Here is a 20,891-nt window from a genome sequence, read left to right as displayed (position 1 = left end):
AGGCGTCCTCACTAGCCTTGAAGGGGTAGCTGTAATTGTCTATCCAAATGAGAAACCTTCATTGGCAGTGTGAAAACACAAGACCAGGGGGCATGATGTTCTCTTCAACTATGTGCACATTTCTATGTCCATGTAAGGGTTACCACCCCTGCATCAAGTATTTTGATGCAGCGTGTGCACTGTTGTGGCGACTGTCAATTCCCAGAGCACAGATATGATTGCCGCGGAAATTTCCAATGAATAGGGCCTAGTGAATCGTGAGGGTTGAACATGCAAGGCCGAATGCTGAAATTTCTCTTGATGTCACTGGTTGTAAAGGCTCATCAGTCGACTGACATGGCTATTACTGTATTAATTGAGGCCGTTTGAATTTATGAGGCACCTGGAAGTGACCTAAGGATGTATGAGTTGTGGAAAATCCCAGGGTACCTGCACAAATGTAACTGAGTCCCCCACTCTGGGGAAAAAGCTTCTTGTTATCCACCCTGTCTATACCTCTCATGATTTTGTAGACCTCAATGAGGTCCCCCCTCAACCTCCGACTTTCTAATGAAAATAATCCTAATCTACTCAACCTCTCTTCATATCTAGCGCCCTCCATACCAGGCAACATCCTGGTGAACCTCCTCTGCACCCTCTCCAAAGCATCCACATCCTTTTGGTAATGTGGCGACCAGAACTGCACGCAGTATTCCAAATGTGGCCGAACCAAAGTCTAATACAACTGTAACGTGACCTGCCAACTCTTGTACTCAATACCCCTTTTGATGAAGGAAAGAATGCCGTATGCCTTCTTGACCACTCTATCGACCTGCGCAGCCACCTTCAGGGTACAATGGACCTGAACACCCAGATCTCTCTGTACATCAATTTTCCCCAGGGCTTTTTCATTTACTGTAAAGTTCACTCTTGAATTGGACCTTCCAAAATGCATCACCTCGCATTTGCCCGGATTGAACTCCATCTGCCATTTCTCCGCCCAACTCTCCAATCTATCTATATTCTGCTGTATTCTCTGACAGTCCGCTTCACTATTTGCTACTCCACCAATCTTAGTGTCATCTGCAAACTTGCTAATCAGACCACCTATACCTTCCTCCAGATCATTTATGTATATCACAAACAACAGTGGTCCCAGCACGGATCCCTGTGGAACACCACTGGTCACAGTTCTCCATTTTGAGAATCTCCCTTCCACTACTACTCTCTGTCCCCTGTTGCCCAGCCAGTTCTTTATCCATCTAGCTAGTACACCCTGGATCCCATGAGACTTCACTTTCTCCATCAGCCTACCATGGGAAACCTTCTCAAACGCCTTACTGAAGTCCATGTATATGACATCTACAGCCCTTCCCTCATCAATCAACTTTGTCACTTCCTCAAAGAATTCTATTAAGTTGGTAAGACATGACCTTCCCTGCACAAAACCATGTTGCCTATCACTGATAAGCCCATTTCCTTTCAAATGGGAATAGATCCTATCCCTCAGTATCTTCTCCAGCAGCTTCCCTACCACTGACGTCAGGCTCACCGGTCTATGATTACCTGGATTGTCCCTGCTACCCTTCTTAAACAAGGGGACAACATTAGCAATTCTCCAATCCTCCGGTATCTCATCCATGTTCAAGAATGCTGCAAAGATATCTGTTAAGGCCCCAGCTATTTCCTCTCTCACTTCCCTCAGTAATCTGGGATAGATCACATCCGGACCTGGGGACTTGTCCACCTTTATGCCTTTTAGAATACCCAACACATCCTCCCTCCTTATGCCGGCTTGACCTAGAGTAATCAAACATCTATCCCTAACCTCAATATCCGTCATGTCCCTCTCCTCGGTGAATACCAATGCAAAGTACTCGTTAAGAATCTCACCCATTTCCTCGGACTCCACGCATAACTTTCCTCCTTTGCCCTTGAGTGGGCCAACCCTTTCTCTAGTTACCCTCTTGTTCCTTATTTATGAATAAAGGGCTTTGGGATTTTCCTTAACCCTGTTTGCCAAAGATATTTCATGACCCCTTTTAGCCCTCTTGATTCCTCGTTTCAGATTGGTCCTACATTCCTGATATTCTTCCAAAGCTTCGTCTGTCTTCAGTCGCCTAGACCTTATGTATGCTTCCTTTTTCCTCTTAGCTAGTCTCACAATTTCACCTGTCATCCATGGTTCCCTAATCTTGCCATTTCTATCCCTCATTTTCACAGGGACATGTCTGTCCTGCACTCTAATCAACCTCTCTTTAAAAGCCTACCACATATCAAATGTGGATTTACCGTCAAACAGCTGCTCCCAATCCAATTCCCCAGCTCCTGCCGAATTTTGGTATAGTTGGCCTTCCCCCAATTTAGCGCTCTTCCTTTAGGACCACTCTCGTCTTTGTCCATGAGTATTCTAAAACTTACGGAATTGTGATCACTATTCCCAAAGTAATCCCCTACTGAAACTTCAACCACCTGGCTGGGCCATTCCCCAACACCAGGTCCAGTATGGCCCCTTCCCGAGTTGGACTATTTACATACTGCTCGAGAAAACCCTCCTGGTGCTCCTTACAAATTCTGCTCCATCTAGACCTCTAACACTAAGTGTATCACAGTCAATTTCGGGAAAATTAAAATCTCCTAACACCACGTTGCTCCTACACGTTTCCCATAATCTGTTTCCATATTTGTACCTCTATCTCACGCTCGCTGTTGGGAGGTCTGTAGTACAGCCCCAACATTGTTACCACACCCTTCCTATTTCTGAGCTCTGCCCATATCGCCTCATTGCTCGAGTCCTCCATAGTGCCCTCCTTCAGCACAGCTGTGATAGCCTCTCTGACCAGTAATGCAACTCCTCCACCCCTTTTACCTCCCTCTCTATCCCGCCTGAAGCATCGATACCCTGGGATATTTAGTTGCCAATCATGCCCTTCCCTCAACCAAGTCTCAGTAATAGCAATAACATCATACTCCCAGGTCCTAATCCAAACCCTAAGTTCATCTGCCTTACCTACTACACTTCTTGCATTAAAACAAATGCACCTCAGTTATGAAGTTCACACAATGAGGAGCCTGAGGGCACCTGTCACTTTCTTGATACATTTGTGCCGAGGACAGTGCGATTTCGCATAGATCCCCTGTGGATCCCTGGGACAATCTGCAGGCAAAAACATTGAATCCGGCAGTGACCTTCAGGGTCACTGGCAGGAAATGTACTCCCAGTCCATGGGGCGTTGGATCCATCTGCAGCATAGTCTTAGATGTTCACTAGACTTTGGGGTGGTCCCGGTGGATTGGAAATTAGCAAACGTGACAACACTGTTTAAAAAAGGAGGTAGGCAGAAAGCGGGTAATTATAGGCCAGTGAGCTTAACTTCGGTAGTAGTGAAGATGCTGGAATCTATCATCAAGGAAGAAATAGCGAGGCATCTGGAAGGAAATTGTCCCATTGGGCAGACGCAGCATGGGTTCATAAAGGGCAGGTCATGCCTAACTAATTTAGTGGAATTTTTTGAGGACATTAACAGTGCGGTAGATAACGGGGAGCCAATGGATGTGGTAGATCTGGATTTCCAGAAAGCCTTTGACAAGGTGCCACACAAAAGGTTACTGCATAAGATAAAGATGCATGGCATTAAGGGGAAAGTAGTAGCATGGATAGAGGATTGGTTAATTAATAGAAAGCAAAGAGTGGGGATTAATGGGTGTTTCTCTGGTTGGCAATCAGTAGCTAGTGGTGTCCCTCAGGGATCAGTGTTGGGCCCACAATTGTTCACAATTTACATAGATGATTTGGAGTTGGGGACCAAGGGCAATGTGTCCAAGTTTGCAGACGACACTAAGATAAGTGGTAAAGCAAAAAGTGCAGAGGATACTGGAAGTCTGCAGAGGGATTTGGATAGGCTATGTGAATGGGATAGGGTCTGGCAGATGGAATACAATGTTGTCAAATGCGAGATTATCCATTTTGGTAGGAATAACAGCAAAAGGGATTATTATTTAAATGATAAAATATTAAAACATGCTGCTGTGCAGAGAGATCTGGGTGTGCTAGTGCATGAGTCGCAAAAAGTTGGTTTACAGGTGCAACAGGTGATTAAGAAGGCAAATGGAATTTTGTCCTTCATTGCTAGAGGGATGGAGTTTAAGACTAGGGAGGTTATGCTGCAATTGTATAAGGTGTTAGGCCACACCTGGAGTATTGTGTTCAGTTTTGGTCTCCTTACTTGAGAAAGGACGTACTGGCACTGGAGGGTGTGCAAAGGAGATTCACTAGGTTAATCCCAGAGCTGAAGGGGTTGGATTACGAGGAGAGGTTGAGTAGACTGGGACTGTACTCGTTGGAATTTAGAAGGATGAGGGGGGATCTTATAGAAACATATAAGATTATGAAGGGAATAGATAGGATAGATGCGGGCAGGTTGTTTCCACTGGCGGGTGAAAGCAGAACTAGGGGGCATAGCCTCAAAATAAGGGGAAGTAGATTTAGGACTGAGTTTAGGAGGAACTTCACCCAAAGGGTTGTGAATCTATGGAATTCCTTGCCCAGTGAAGCAGTAGAGGCTCCTTCATTAAATGTTTTTAAGATAAAGATAGAGAGTTTCTTGAAGAATAAAGGGATTAAGGGTTATGGTGTTTGGGCCGGAAAGTGGAGCTGAGTCCACAAAAGATCAGCCATGATCTCATTGAATGGTGGAGCAGGCTCGAGGGGCCAGATGGCCTACACCTGCTCCTAGTTCTTATGTTTACAGCATGGAAACGGGCCCTTCGGCCCAGCTTGTCCTTGCTGCCCAGTTTCTATCACTAAGCTAGACCCACTTGCCCGCATTTGACCCTATCCCTCTGTACCCACACTGCCCATATAACTGTCTAACTGCTTTTTTAAAAATAAATTTAAAGTACCCAATTCATTTTTTCCAATTCAGGAGCAATTTTGCGTGGCCAATCCACCTAACCTGCACATCTTTGGGTTGTGGGGGCGAAACCCACGCTAACACAGGGAGAATGTGCAAACTCCACACGGACAGTGACCCAGAGCCGGGATCAAACCTGGGACCTCGACGCCATGAGGCAGCAGTGCTACTCACTGCGCCATCGTGCTGCCCAAGTCTAACTGTTTTTTAAAGGACAAAATTGTACCCACCTCTACCACTGCCTCTGGCAGCCAATTCCAGATGCTCATCAACCTTTGCATGAAGAAATTTCCCCTCTGGTCTCTTTTGTATCTCTCTCCTCTCACATTAAACCTATGCCCTCTAGTTCTGGACTCCTCTATCATTGGGAAAAGATGTTGACTATCTACCTCATCTATGCTCCTCATTATTTTATAGACCTCTATAAAAACACCCCTGAGCCTCCTATGCTCCAGGGAAAAATGTCCCAGCCTATCCAGCCTCTCTTTATAACTCAGACCATCAAGTCCTGGTAGCATCCTTGTAAATCTGTTCTGAACTAATTTAACACTATCCTTCCTATAATAGTGTGACCAGAATTGAACACAGTATTCAATGTGTGGTCTTACCAATGTCTCGTACAACCTTAACAAGACATCCCGACTCTTGTATTCAGTATTCTGACCAATTAAACCCAGCATGCTGAATGCCTTCTTCACCACCCTCAAGGAGCTATGAACCTCTACTCCTAGATCTCTTTGTTCTGAACGCTCCCCAACTCCCTACCATTTAACTGAGTAGGTCCTGCCCTGATTTGATGTACCAAAGTACATCACCTCACATTTATCCAAATTAAACTCCATCTGCCATTCAACAGCCCACTCGCCCAATTGGTAAAGGTCCTGTTGTAAACCTGTATAACCTTCTTCACTATCCACTATGCCACCAATCTTGGTGTCATCTGCAAACTTACTAACCATGCCTCCTACATTCTCATCCAAATCATTTATATAAAATATATATATATATAACAAATAACAGTGGACCCAGCACCAATCCCTGAGGCACACCGCTGGTCACAGGCCTCCAGTTTGAAAAACAACCCTTCACAACCACCCTTTGGCTTCGGTCGCCAAGCCAATTTTGTATCCAATTGTAAGCCAAGTGGCCCTGGATTTCTTGAGATTTAACTGTTTGCAACAACCTACCATGCGGTACCTTGTCAAAGGTCTTGCTGAAGTTCATGTAGATAACATCGACACACTGCCCTCATCTACCTTCTTGGTTACCCCTTCAAAAAACTCGAATCAAATTTCTGAGACATGACTTTCCCCTTACAGAGCCATGTTGACTTTCCCTAATTAGCCTTTGCCTGTCTAAATGCCTGTAGATCCTGTCCCTCAGAATACCTTCGAACAACTTACCCACTACAGAAGTAAGGCTCACCGATCTGTAGTTCACAGGCTTATTTCTACAGCCCTTCTTAAACAAGGGCACAACATTTGCTACCCTCCAATCCTCATGCACCTCTCCTGTGGCTGTCGATGATTCAGATATCTCCACTAGGGGGCTGGCAATTTCCTCCCTAACCTCCCACAGCGTCTTGCGATACATTTCATCAGGCCCAGGGGATTTATCTATCTTGATGCATTTTAATACTTCCAGCACCTCCTCTGTAATATGTACATTCCTCAAGACATCACTTTTTAGTTCCCTAACATTCGTCCCTTTCTCAATAGTAAATGCTGATGAGAAATATTAATTTAGGACCGCTCACATCCCTTGTCGATCCACATAGATGGCTTTGTTTATCCTTAAGAGGCCCTACCCTCTCCCTCGTCATTCTTTTGTCCTTTATGTATCTGTGAAAGCTCTTTGGATTTACCTTTGCCTTATCTGCCAAGACAATCTCATGTCCCCTTTTTGCCTCCCTGATTTCTCTCTTAACTCTACTCTGACAAGCCCGATACTCTTCAAGGGATCCACTTGATCCCAGCTGCCTATGCATGTCATATGCCGCCTCCTTCTTCCTTTTGACCAAGGCCTCAATATCCTGAGTCTTCCAGGGTTCATAACTTCTACCAGCCTTACCCTTCACTCTAAGAGGAATATGCTCACCTTGAACCCTAGATAACACCCCTTTGAAAGACTCCCACTTACCAGCTGTCCCCTTGCCTGTAAACAGGCATGTGGCAGATGTGATCCGCTGCCTATCTTGACAAGTGTAGACTGGCGTAGAAGTGCCTGTCAGTCATACCCAGACAAGAGAGTTTTCATTGGTAGACACTTTGTTGTGCCTGTCACCTCCATGGGTTGGGTCTAACCTCCTCATCCTCTGGTTGTTGCTGGGGCTTGCCTGGATCTTGAATCTCAAGTGGTGCCTCCTGTCGAAGCTGGGTGAGGGACCCTTCTCCTCAGTCAGATCACTACCATCAAGAAGGCAGCATCATCACAGGCTTCATTGTTCAACCTCCTCCCTGGGGACTGATCAATCCTGAGATTAATGAACACTGGGCAAATATACTAGACCTTCCAGGTGCACACAAAAATGTCATGCCCTTTTGCTGTGCCTGACCTAGCATTTTGCTGTTATAGCCTTGCAGCTGTAACCATATATGGGTGACCATACTGCCAACCCTGATACTTCATTTCTCAATCCCACAGAGTTTGGGAGAGGTTTAGACACATTCATGAAATGTGCGTCTTAGGAAAAACACTCCTGACTTCCGATTGCGGCAGGGATGAGCTAGCCGCACGCTTCGGCGGCTCCAGCTCCGACGGAACTTCGGGCTCTTTTAAGAGCCCCAACGGAGTCTTTGACGGCCGAAAAACCCGGTGCGAGGCGCGAGGGAAGGGAGTCCCCCCCGAAAGACGGAGGGAAAAACCGGCGGCGGCGGCTGCAGCCCGAAGAATCGGCAACCAGAAGGTCAGAGGGAGTGAAACAAAATGGCGGCGGAGAAACCACAGGTGACATGGGGGCCTGAGCAGGGCGAGGTGGTGAGACTGTGCGTGGACCTGCTGAAGAAGGAGGTAATGACCCCGTTGTTACAGGCAATTGAGGGGCTTAAGGAGACTTTAAAGACCCAGGAGACGGAACTTCTTATGGTGGAGCAGAAGGTGTCAGGTATGGAGGACGAGGTCCTGGGCCTGGCGGTCAAGACTCAGACGCACGAGGCACTTCATAAAAAGTGTGCTGACAGGATTGAGGCCCTTGAAAATGGAGCGCGAAGGAAGAACCTTAGGATACTAGGTCTCCCGGAGAGTGTGGAAGGAGTAGACTGTGGAGCGTACGCAAGTAAGATGCTGAGCTCACTGATGGGTGCTGAGGCCCCTGCGGGCCCCATGGAGGTGGAGTGGGCAAATCGGATCCCGGCGAGAAGACCAAAAGCGGGAGAACCACCGAGGGCGATAATCATGCGATTCTACCGCCTTAAGGACAGAGAAAAGGTCCTGAGATGGGCCAAAAAGGTGCGGAGTAGCAGATGGGAGAATGCGGTGGTAAGGATCTACCAGGATTGGAGTGTGGAGGTGGCGAGAAGGAGGGCGAGCTTCCACCGAGCCAAAGAGGTTTTGCACAAAAGGAAGGTGAAGTTTGGGATGCTGCAGCCAGCAAGACTATGGGTCACGCATCAGGAGAGACAATATTATTTCGAGACGGCGGAGGAAGCATGGTCCTTCATCAATGAAGAGAAACTGGACCGGAACTGAGGGACAGATGCTGCAGGGAACTGTTATTGTTATTATTGTTTTTGTTAATGGGATGGTGAAAGTTAAGCGAGAAGTAAACAGGGAAGGGGGGGGACACTGGGGAAATGTGGGCGCCGGTGAGGGGGGAGAGGCGGGACATAGTCAGAGAATGGGGAAGGAGAGGGGGAGGGGAAAGGGAGCTGCGCCATAAGAGGCGGGACAGGTAAAGGGATGTTCCCGCGCCAGAAAGAATAAGGCGGGAAAACAGGCGCAAGGCGGATGGGAGTTCCCTCACACCGGGGGGGCCGAGGAGCGAGCAGGAGTAGCCGGGGTCAGTTGAAGTCAGCTGACTTACGGAAGTGATATGGGGGGAGCAATCATGCTAGATAGGGATCTAGCTGGGGGGGGGGGGGGGGGGGGGACAACTGGGTTGCTGCTGCGGAAGTCAAAAAGGAAATGGCTAAAGAGAGGGTGGTCGGGGGCGGAATGCGACGCTGGGGGAGCGCGGAGGCGGGATATGGGACTGGCCTAGAGAAGGTAATGGCTAGTCGACACGGGAGGGGGGCAGGTAGCCCCCCAGTGAGGCTGATCACGTGGAACGTGAGAGGCCTGAATGGACCGATAAAAAGGGCGCGAGCGCTCACGCATTTGAAAGGACTAAGGGCAGACGTGGTTATGCTCCAAGAGACGCACCTAAAGGTGGCGGACCAAGTTAGGCTAAGGAAAGGATGGGTGGGACAGGTGTTCCACTCAGGACTGGACGCAAAGAACAGAGGGGTGGCCATTTTGGTGGGGAAACGGGTAGCATTTGAAGCAAAGAACATCGTAGCAGATAGTGGAGGTAGATATGTAATGGTGAGTGGTAGGCTGGAGGGAATGGAGGTCGTGTTGGTTAATGTGTATGCCCCAAATTGGGACGATGCGGGGTTCATGAGACGGATGCTGGGGCGTATTCCGGACCTGGAGGCAGGAAATTTGATTTTAGGAGGGGACTTCAATACGGTGCTGGACCCGGGGCTAGATAGATCCAGCTCAAGGACTGGAAGAAGGCCGGCAGTGGCCAAGGTACTTAAGGGGTTTATGGACCAAATGGGGGGAGTGGATCCATGGCGATTTCTTAGACCCAGGTCTAGGGAGTATTCCTTCTTCTCCCACGTCCATAAAGTGTACTCCCGGATAGATTTTTTTGTTTTGGGAAGGTCGTTGAACTCTAGGGTGGAAGAAGCTGAATACTCAGCCATAGCGGTTTCGGATCATGCCCCACATTGGGTGGACCTGGAAGTAGGAGAGGACAGGGAGCAGAGAACACTCTGGCGATTAGATGTGGGACTGATGGCGAATGAGGGAGTGTGTGCAAGAGGGGGTGTATCGAGAGATACCTGGAGGTCAATGACGACGGCGAGGTCCCTGTGGGAGTGGTCTGGGAAGCACTAAAAGCGGTGGTCAGAGGAGAGCTGATTTCTATTGGGGCCCACAAAAGGAAAACAGGCCAAGGAAAGGGATAGATTACTGGGGGAGATTTTAAGGGTGGACAGGGAATTTGCAGAGACCCCGGAGGAGGAGCTGTACAGGGAGAGGAGACGACTCCAGACCGAGTTTGACCTGACTTCCAGAAAGGCGGAGGTACTGTGGAGGAAGGCACAGGGGAGGAGGTATGAATATGGGGAAAAGGCTCACCAACTGCGAAAGAGGGCAGCAGCGAGGGAGATAGGAGGAATTAGGGATGAAAGGGGAGACACTGTGCGAAGGGCAGGAAAGATAAATGAGGTGTTTAAGACCTTTTATGAAGAACTGTATAGGTCTCAGCCCCCAGAGGGAGAGGAGGGGATGCGGCAGTTCCTGGACCAGTTGAGGTTCCCGAAAGTGGAGGAGCAGGCGGTGGCAGGCCTGGGGGCGCCGATTGAGGTGGATGAGGTTATTAAGGGACTGGGAAGCAGGGAAGGCCCCAGGGCCGGACGGGTTCCCGGTGGAATTCTACAGAAAATATGTGGACTTGTTGGCCCCGTTGGTGGCGAGGACGTTCAATGAGGCCAGGGAAGGGGGGACACTACCCCCGACAATGTCGGAGGCGACGATATCGCTAATTTTGAAGAGGGACAAAGATCCGATGCAGTGTGGGTCCTATAGACCTATTTCACTATTGAACGTGGACGCCAAACTGCTAGCAAAGGTGCTGGCATCGAGGATAGAGGACTGTGTCCCAGGGGTGGTGCACGAAGACCAGACAGGGTTCGTAAATGGGAGACAATTGAATGTTAACGTGCGACGGCTATTAGGGGTGATAATGATGCCCTCAGTGGAGGGGGAGGCAGAGATAGTGGCGGCAATGGACGCAGAGAAGGCATTTGATAGGGTGGGGTGGGAGTATTTATGGGAAGTGTTAAGGAGGTTTGGGTTTGGGAACGGATTTATTCGCTGGGTTAGACTACTTTATGGGGCACCAACGGCAAGCGTAGTTACAGGTCGACATAGATCGGAGTATTTCCGATTATATAGGGGAACAAGACAGGGATGCCCGCTGTCTCCATTGTTGTTTGCGCTGGCAATTGAACCTCTGGCCATGGCGCTGAGAGACTCCAGGAAATGGAGAGGGGTGACTAGAGGGGGAGAAGAACACCGAGTCTCGCTATACGCGGATGACCTATTGCTATACGTGTCGGACCCAGCGGGGGGGTTGATAGAGGTTATGCGAATGCTGAGGAGGTTCGGGGAATTTTCGGGGTATAGGTTAAACATGGGGAAGAGTGAATTATATGTGATACATCCAGGGGACCAGAGTAGAGAGATAGAAGGCTTACCGCTAAGGAAAGTGAAAAGAAACTTCCGATACTTGGGGATTCAGATCGCTAGGAGCTGGGGAACCTTGCACAGACTTAATCTGACACGGCTGGTAGAACAAATGGAGGAGGACTTTAAGAGGTGGGACATGCAGCCTTTATCGCTGGCGGGCAGGGTGCAAGCAATTAAGATGATGGTCCTCCCGAAGTTCTTATTTGTATTTCAATGTCTCCCTATTTTAATCACCAGGACCTTTTTTAATAAAATAGATAGGAGCATTACTAGCTTTGTGTGGGCAGGGAAAGTTCCGAGAGTAAGGAGGGGGTTCCTTCAGCACAGTAGGGACAGAGGAGGACTGGCACTACCGAACATGGGAGATTATTATTGGGCCGCCAATGTGGCAATGATACATAGATGGATGATGGAGGGTGAGGGAGCGGCGTGGAAAAGGCTGGAGAGAAGGTCCTGTAAAGGGACGAGTCTAGAGGCGCTGGTGACGGCGCCGCTACCGTTCTCACCGAAAAAGTACACCGCGAACCCGGTGGTGGCGGCAACACTGAACATATGGGGACAGTGGAGGCGACAGAGAGGGGTGCGGGGAGCCTTGGTGGGGTCCCCTATCAGGAACAACCATAGGTTCGCCCCAGGAAGAATGGATGGAGGATTTCAGAGCTGGTACCAGTTGGGAATTAGGAAGGTGGGAGATTTATTCATAGATGGGACTTTTGCGAGCTTGGGAGCACTGGAGGAAAAGTATAAGTTACTCCGGGGGAATTTCTTGAGATATATGCAGGTGAGGGCGTTTACTAGACAACAGGTGAGGGAATTTCCGCGGCTCCCGACACAGGGGATACAGGACAGGGTGCTTTCAGGGGTGTGGGTCGGAGAGGGCAAGGTGTCAGAGATTTATAGAGAGATGAGGGAAGAGGGGGAGGAGTTGGTGGGCGAACTAAAAAGAAAGTGGGAAGAAGAATTAGGGGAGGAGATAGAGGAGGGTATGTGGGCTGATGCCCTAAGCAGGGTAAATTCCTCTTCCTCATGCGCCAGGCTTAGCCTGATTCAATTTAAGGTGCTACATAGAGCACACATAACGGGGGCAAGATTGAGCAGGTTCTTTGGAGTGGAGGACAAATGTGGGAGGTGTGGCGGGAGCCCGCAAACCATGCACATATGTTTTGGGCGTGCGCGGCACTGGAAGGGAGTGACGGGAGTGATTTCGCAGGTGGTGAAGGCCCGGGTCAAACCAGGCTGGGGGTTAGCTCTATTTGGAGTTGCGGAAGAGCCGGGAGTGCAGGAGGCGAAAGAGGCCGATGTGGTGGCCTTTGCGTCCCTCGTAGCCCGGCGCAGGATCCTACTCATGTGGAAGGAGGCGAAACCCCCCGGACTGGAGGCCTGGGTAAACGATATGGCGGGGTTTATTAAACTGGAGCAGATAAAGTTTGCCCTGAGAGGATCGGCTCAAGGGTTCACCAGGCGGTGGCAGCCATTTCTCGACTACCATGGGGAACGTTAGAGGGAAGACAAATGACCAGCAGCAGCAACCCAGGGGGGAGGGGAGGGGGGGGGGGGCGGGGGAGGTTTAGTTGAGTATAGGACAATCGAGTACGAGGTTTTGTTACTTGTATATTATTATTATTATTGTTAAAAGTTAAAAAAATTCTGTTTTGTTATTGTTATCGTTTCGCTTGTTTTGCAAGCGGGAAAAATGTTGCTCAGGGAAAAAAATTTCAATAAAATATATTTTTTTTAAAAAGCAAAGACACTCCTGCAATCTGTGAACTTGTATGCTGATCAAGCTCAACTTGCACAAACAGGCCCGGCACAGGTTCCGCTACCTGGGTATCCAAATCGCCCATGACTGGGTAAGGGTCCACAAATGGAACCTGACCAGTCTGACAGAGGAAGTAAAAAAGAACCTGCAGAGATGGAACACATTCCCCCTCTCCCTGGCGGGAAGAGTGCAGACGATCAAAATGAACGTGCTGCCCAAGTACCGCTTCCTGCTTCGATCCATCCGGATCTACATCCCCAAGGCCTTTTCCAACACACTGGACAAACTAATTATGACGTTCGTATGGGGGGAAACACAAGGATCACAAAGAAGGTCTTACAGAAAACAAAATCCAGGGGGAACTCCCAAACTTGCAGTACTACCACTGAGCAGCGACAGCAAAAAGAATAAAGGAGTGGATAAAGGAGCCAGAAGCTGAGTGGAGAAGGACTCCTGCTAAGGGACTTGGCTCTAGCCACGGTGGCACTCCCACCCCCACCCAAGAAGTAGTCAAGAGGCCCAGTGGTGGTGACAACACTCCAGTCGTGGAAACAACTGTACAACATTTTGGCCTAACCAAAATGTCCGATAAGGCCCCCATCTGCAACAACCACATGTTCGCGCCGGCGCTCACAGATGCCTCCTTTAAAAGGTGGAGGCAGGACCGGGGGGACACTGACAGTTAGGGATCTGTACACAGATGGTAGGGTCACAACACTGGACAAACTGACAGAAAGATTCCAACTAACAGGGGTCAACGAATTCAGATACCTGTAGCTCAAAAACTTCCCACGGAAAGGAGCCAGGACATACCCACAACCGCCACAACAGTCACTACTAGAAAAATTACTGGACGCAGACATTTTAGGGAGAGGGAACTGTAGTGACATGTACGGATGACTGATAGAGAGGGCCAAAGCCAAACTGGACGCGACAAGGGACAAGTGGGAGGAGGACTTGGAGTTCAAAATAGGGTGAGGGCTCTGGAGCGATGCACTGCAGAGGATCAACTCCACCTCCATATGCGCAAGGCTCAACCTAACGCAAGTAAAAGTGGTACTTAGAGCCCATTTGTCCAGAGCAGAATGAGTCGGTTCTTCCCGGAGGTGGAGGATAGATGTAAACGGTGCCAACGAGGCCCGGCCAACCATGTCCACATGTTCTAGTCTTGCCCATGACTTGCCAGGTACTGGACAGCCTTCTTCGAGGCAATGTCCAAAGTGGTGGGGATGAGAGTGGAGCTGTGCCCGAAATTGGCCGCCTTCGGGGTATCAGATTAGCCAGATTTCTTCATGGGGAGGAGAACCGCCGCACTTGCCTTTGCCTCCCTGATCACCCGCTGTAGAACCCTGCTCGGCTGGCGAGCAGCTGCGCCGCCTAAAGCTGCAGACTGGCTGTCCGACCGATCAGAATTTCTTCACATGGAGATAATCAAATTCGCCATCTGGGGGTCGGAAGAGGGATTCCTCAAAACGTGGGAGCCATTCACCCGGCTGTTCCAGGAGCTGTTTGTGGCCAGCAACTAGGTAGCCAAGTATAAAGAAGAAAATATCCAAAACACAAGAGGGAGGGGGGAAGAGTCCGGGGAAACAAGAAAGCGCAACCAAACCCAGCAAGAGAGCCAGGGACTGCAGGGTGGGAGGAGGGGGGGAAGGGCAGGAATAACAAAGGTGGGAGAAAAGAGAGGGGAACACAGGTGGGAAAGGAGACACAGGGGACCTCAACGGCCTCAGCAAACGTGGCAAGGGGGATAAAGAGCAAAAAGAAGAAACGGTGAATAAACCCATGTAAAAAGCAAAAAAATGACCGTGATGTAAATAACGTTCCTTGCAAAATTCTTTGTGTGTGTTTATATTTTTGTTATGTTACCAAAAACCCAATAAAAACATTTTTATTTTGGAAAAAAAGCTCATCTTGCACTTCTGCAATGAATGGATGTTCTTTGGCCAGTCATCCTTGCCAATTGGAGAAAGCAAATTAGAGACTTAAGCAGTTGTGCTTCCTTCATGTTTGCCTGCATTTTCTATTCTCACATACCTCTGTTAAAGCTGAAATGCAGCAATTATATTGTGAAGATTGAGTTGGTTACGATTATATTCGCTGGAGTTCAGATGAATGAGGGAGAAGTCTTATAGAAACCTACAAAATTCTTACAGGACTAGACAGGGCAGATGCAGGAAGGATGTTCCAGATGGTGGGGGTGCCACCAGGTGTCACAGTCTAAGTGTTGTCTGTAAATTATCAGACACTTCGACCAGTTTCTAAGCAAAATGTTTTACTCAGGTGCTTTTATTTATGAAACGAACAACGGACAAAACAAGTCCACAGTGTAACCCAATTTTATTCACACTTATCTTACATAAAATATGATTCAAACTCACAGCTGAGTTCCAGGTATTACCTGTACTGAGTGAAGGAGGCTGGCAAAGCTTTGATCACTCAATGTGCATAACTACTCTGGGCTCAGATTCCAGGGTTCCTTCTTCTTGCGATGGATGTGCCTGAGTGACTCCCAGGTCATCGCTGAAGATGGGGCAGCACGGTAGCATTGTGGATAGCACAATTGCTTCACAGCTCCAGGGTCCCATGTTCGATTCCGGCTTGGGTCACTGCCTGTGAGGAGTCTGCACATCCTCCCCGTGTGTGCGTGGGTTTCCTCCGGGTGCTCCGGTTTCCTCCCACAGTCCAAAGATGTGCAAGTTAGGTGGATTGGCCATGATAAATTGCCCTTAGTGTCCAAAATTGCCCTAGTGTTGGGTGGGGTTACTGGGTTATGCTGATTGGGGAGGGTGTTCTTTCCAAGAGCCGGTGCAGACTTGATGGGCCGAATGGCCTCCTTCTGCACTGTAAATTCTATGAAAATCTGTTCCAATGTTGTTTCTTTTATACCAGTTCTGCTAGCACTAAGTCATAGGTATACGGCCACACCTGGCCTGAGTCCTATTGTCCCTTCCAGACTCAAACTCATTAATGGGAATAAACAGGACACTCCTGTTCAGCCAGGGTGATTCAATCAAGATCCATTGTTCTCTGAAACACTTGTCTGACCAGCTATTAGCCCACTATGGATTCTGGAGGCATCTTTATCGTTCATCCTGCTGCAAAGTTGATCACCTTCTGTCTGGAAGTCAGTTACATATTCATAGCATGGTCTTTGTCCTTTTGTATAAACATGATAGCTACTGTGAGTGGGTAATCATAAAATCCATATAGCAATCATGAGATTCTGTGTTGGCTTGAGTGGTCTTGCAGACCGCCAATATCGATTCCAGCCAGCGTCTAATTTGGCTGTTTCTGGCCTATGTGTTATCCCCCTTTTCTGCCTGTTACCATTTCCACATAAAGTTACACGGTAAACCATTTAGGACGGAGATGAGAAATTTCTTCACTCAGGAAGTGGTGAGCCTGTGGAATTCTCTATCACAGAAAGCAGTTGAGGCCAAACCATTGTATGTTTTCAAGAAGGAGTTAGATACAGTTCTTGGGGCTAAAGGAATTCAAGGATATGGGAGGAAAGTGGGAACAGGTTACTGAGTTGGATGATAGGCCATGATCATAACGAATGGCGCAACTGGCTTGAAGGGCCGAATGGCCTAGAGCTCCTATTTTTTATGTTTTACCTGATCCTGGCAAGTAGTGTTTTTAATGAGCATTCATGACAGTAATACATGCAGATTAGGTTCCCACCATGAAAGTGGTATGGGGAAAATTCCAAGCTGTTTCCTCACCGGCAGAAATTTTATTTTTGGCCTCTTCAAATTTTACAGTCCCGTCCACCACAAAACACGGTGCAGGCAGGAGGGGAAAATTCTGCCCTTGGTGTCCGAACTGATGACTTTCCCACCTAACTTTGAATTGTCAGCAAACCTCTATATGGTTGCACTGAGTCCCCGCATCTAACTCATTAATATAGATTGTAAATGGCTGAGGCCTAACTACTGGCCTTGTGCTGCCTGTTATTAACAGCCTGCCTACCTTGAAAAACTGTTATTTATTCCTAAACTCTGTTTTCTGTCCGTTAACCAATCCATGTTAATATATTTCCATCAATCCTATGATTCCTAATTTTGGGTAATATATTTTGTCTTTTCCTTTACTTTGGTCTTGGTTTAAAATAAGTTTGTTTGTTTAAATAGAAGTCATGCATGCAATTTATTTTTAAATGACTGTGTCAAAGGTCTAAAGACAATATTCTAGAGACAAAGATCGAGAGATAATGAAGTAACAGGACTAATTTTCATTTTTACATGAGTCAGTGCTAATTTGGATAGCACTGTTTTAGGATCCACGTGTGTGTGTTATATATAGCACTCAATCTTTTTGGCCTAATCTAATTTACATAAATGTTCACATTCCAGAAGAAGTCTGAAGTTTTTCACAGTAACTTCATTTGAAGCCTACTTGTGACAATAAGCGATTTTCATTCATTTCAAGTCTTATGGATCTAGACATAAAACCATTGATAGGAGATGATGTTTTGCCATATTTATACGATAGAACAATTAAACGTAGTGCCTCAAGGAGGGGCAAAAATGTAGAAACTTCTTGAGAATGTTAAGTTGGGCCGGTTTAGCTCAGTGAGCTAGACAGCTGGTTTGTAATGCAGAACAAGGCCAGCAGCACGGGTTCAATTCCCGTACCGGCTTACTCGAATAGGAGCCGGAATGTGGCGAAAAGGGGCTTTTCACAGTAATTTCATACTTGTGACAATAAAAGTTTATAAATTATAAATGGTTTGTCACTGGTTGCCAGGACCTTGTATAAACGCCCTTCCAGATAATTGTACCCCTTACAAGTGTACCTCAGATTTTAAGATATATTAATTTTATTATTTTAGAATAAAGTGCTTTCAGGGCAGCACAGTGGTTAGCATTGCTGCCTACAGTGCTGAGGACCCGGGTTTGAATCCCGGCCCTGGGTCACTGTCCGTGTGGAGTTTGCACATTCTCCCCGTATCTACGTGGGTTTCGCCCCCACAAACCCAAAGATGTGCATGGTAGGTGGATTGGCCACGCTAAACTGCCCCTTAATTGGAAAAAACAATTGGGTACTCTTAAAAAAAAATTTTTTTTTAAAGAATAAAGTGCTTTCAAACACTTTGTTGTTCGTTCTTCTATTCAATTTGTCTGTCAATTGCAGAAACCAATATCCCTGTACTAACTTCCAGTGATCTTAGTCACAGCATTCAGGCGTAATGTTCATCCTAGGCATGTTACCTCCTAGAATACTTTATGTATGTTACATCTTAGGTTATAGGAAACATGGATGCTGTTCTTTGTAATTGACACAATTTATAAAAAAAAATAAAAAATTTAGAGTACCCAATTCATTTTTTCCAATTAAGGGTCAATTTAGCGTGGCCAATCCATCTAGCCAGCACGTCTTTGAGTTGTGGGGGCGAAACCCACGCAAACACGGGGGAAATGTGCAAACTCCACACGGACAGTGACCCAGAGCCAGGATCAAACCTGGGACCTCGGCGCCATGAGGCAGCAGGGTGAACCCACTGCGCCACCGTGCTGCCATTGACACAGAAAAAATGAAGAATGCCTGAATCAAGACGACTACACTGACGGGAATTTCACAATTCTCTCTTGAGGAGAGAGCTGTCTAATTTATCTAATTAAGTAACAAGTCTTACAACACCAGGTTAAAGTGTGTTTGTGTAACCTACCTCTTCACTCACCTGATGGAGGAGCTACACTCCGAAAGTTAGTGACTCCAAATAAACCTGTTGGATTTAACCTGGTGTTGTAAGACTTCTTACTGTGCCCACCCCAGTCCAACGGCGGCATCTCCACATCATTATCTGATTAAAACAGACATCCGATAAACAAGGCACTCTGATCTTCATTGAACAGTCTTCTGTAGGCATATTGTGCATTTATTCCAGAGTCTTTGGAGAAACTCTGTCAGTCCAATTATGTCCTAGTACTGTAATATTTCTACTCATTTGTAACAATAAGATAGCAATATGGAGATTGGCGTGTTATGGATATTTGAATAGTTTATTTCTTAATTGAATGTTCACAAACCAAAATGCTTCTTTTGGCAGAGTTATCTGTTCCAGCTGCTGCAAGGTGTGGCATTCTGTCACTCTCATAGAGTCCTTCATCGAGATCTAAAACCACAAAACTTGCTTATTAATGATGCTGGTGCGATCAAATTAGCGGATTTTGGATTGGCAAGGGCCTTTGGAGTTCCTGTACGTACATATACTCATGAGGTAACTTACATCTATGCAGTTTTACAAATGGTTCATAAAGTTAAGACTTGGGTATTCATTTTACTCCCACTATATTTTTTGTCAATTTAACCCTTTCTCACATGTGATATATTTTAAGAGGGTTGCTCAGCTACTTAATGTGAAAATCAGAATTCTGCCTGGTTTTACAAAACTATGCTATGAGTCCCAGAAAAAGGAAATTGATATTTATTAACGCTTTCTATTTTCAAGTTTTAAAGAATTTTAGCTATTTAAAATAACAAGTGGTTTAGGCGTCAGTGCTGAACATAAATGTTTTTTTTAACCACTTTTGGTATACTTTGTTGAAGTCAATATTTTTTTCAAATATCTTTTCTACGCAGTATGCAATCTGCCTGCTGCTCTTGGCATAGTTATAATTAACAGTAAAAAAAAGATTCAATGCAAGGGAGGCATGAAAGTTTTAAGAATAATGAAAGACTTTTAGACCAACAAAGTTGTCTGCTTTTCAGAGATCATACCTATCTACCCTAGGAATAGGACCCCGGTTCTATTTTGTTGGTTTTTGAAACTGAGGCCATGTTTAAGAGGGACAGCCAGGGGCATTCGTATTGTGCCTCTAGAGGTGAAATTCTTGGACTGGCGCAAGACGAACAAAAGCGAAAGCATTTGTCAAGAATGTTTTCATTAATCAAGAACTACCTACCCTAGTCATGCTAGAAGACGAGAATGGAACTTGAATGACAACGCTTGAACTTCAAAGTTCAAAATTTAATGGCACAGCTACTGATACTTTAGGGAATTTCACCAATCCCATGCTCCCAAATAAAGTGAGTGCAGGACTTCTAATTGGCACTACAATGTTGTACCCTATTTCCAACTTGGACTCCCTTCAACTGTGATTCCTGGTTCAGATGGTGAATCTTCTGAAAAAGAAGCTTATTAACTAATGAGGATGTTTAGTAGTCTACTGCAGAACAATTATACTGACAACTTAGGAGACACTTGTTATAGTTCAGTAAATGACCCAATGCTTGGTGAGGTATTGAGTCCGATATATAAGAAAAACCCTGGATTTGATCAAATCAACTGATCACAATTGGATTCATTGACATAAACCTGGCAAAGAAAAGTCCGAAATTAGTTTGAGCATCCATCTGGACCATGGGAGGAGAAAAGTTACAATTTCCCTCCTACAACACTTGTAAGTTATATTTTTAAGAAATTTCACCTGTGTGGTAATTATTGCCGGATCAACTTCAGCTGTGATGCTATGAATCCCTGTCAGTGAAATCATTCTCCAAGCTTCAACATTGTTAAAAGGAAAGAAAGGAGTAGAAATTTGGGAGAATTAAACATTATCCTGCCCTCGTGAGAAATTCACAAATCCGTTCAAATAATTATGTGTACTAAATACATAATGATTTGTTTATTAGAATGGATTGTGTTTTTGTTTGCTTTACAATTATTAAACAAAGGGCTGACTTTCATGACTCTTCAGCAATGGGTGGGAAGGCGTGAGGGCTGGCAAAATAGTGGAGGGGACATCCGGAGGGTTGCCTACCACCATGTTATATAG

General features: G+C 46.6%; 1 protein-coding gene across 4 annotated transcripts in view; it reads left to right on the top strand.

Moving 5' to 3' along the window:
* Window positions 1-20,891, top strand: part of LOC140393256 (cyclin-dependent kinase 2-like) — a 121,907-nt gene that overhangs the window by 57,292 nt on the left and 43,724 nt on the right. For all 4 annotated transcript variants that reach the window (XM_072479550.1, XM_072479536.1, XM_072479542.1 and 1 more), the window contains exon 4: window positions 19,163-19,333. In XM_072479550.1, the coding sequence (XP_072335651.1) occupies window positions 19,163-19,333 (171 nt within the window). The remainder of the gene's footprint in view (window positions 1-19,162; window positions 19,334-20,891) is intronic.

The sequence above is a fragment of the Scyliorhinus torazame genome, chromosome 2 (genome assembly GCF_047496885.1).
Source record: "Scyliorhinus torazame isolate Kashiwa2021f chromosome 2, sScyTor2.1, whole genome shotgun sequence".
NCBI classification, from domain to species: domain Eukaryota; kingdom Metazoa; phylum Chordata; class Chondrichthyes; order Carcharhiniformes; family Scyliorhinidae; genus Scyliorhinus; species Scyliorhinus torazame.
This window is presented reverse-complemented; position numbering and strand designations above follow the sequence as displayed.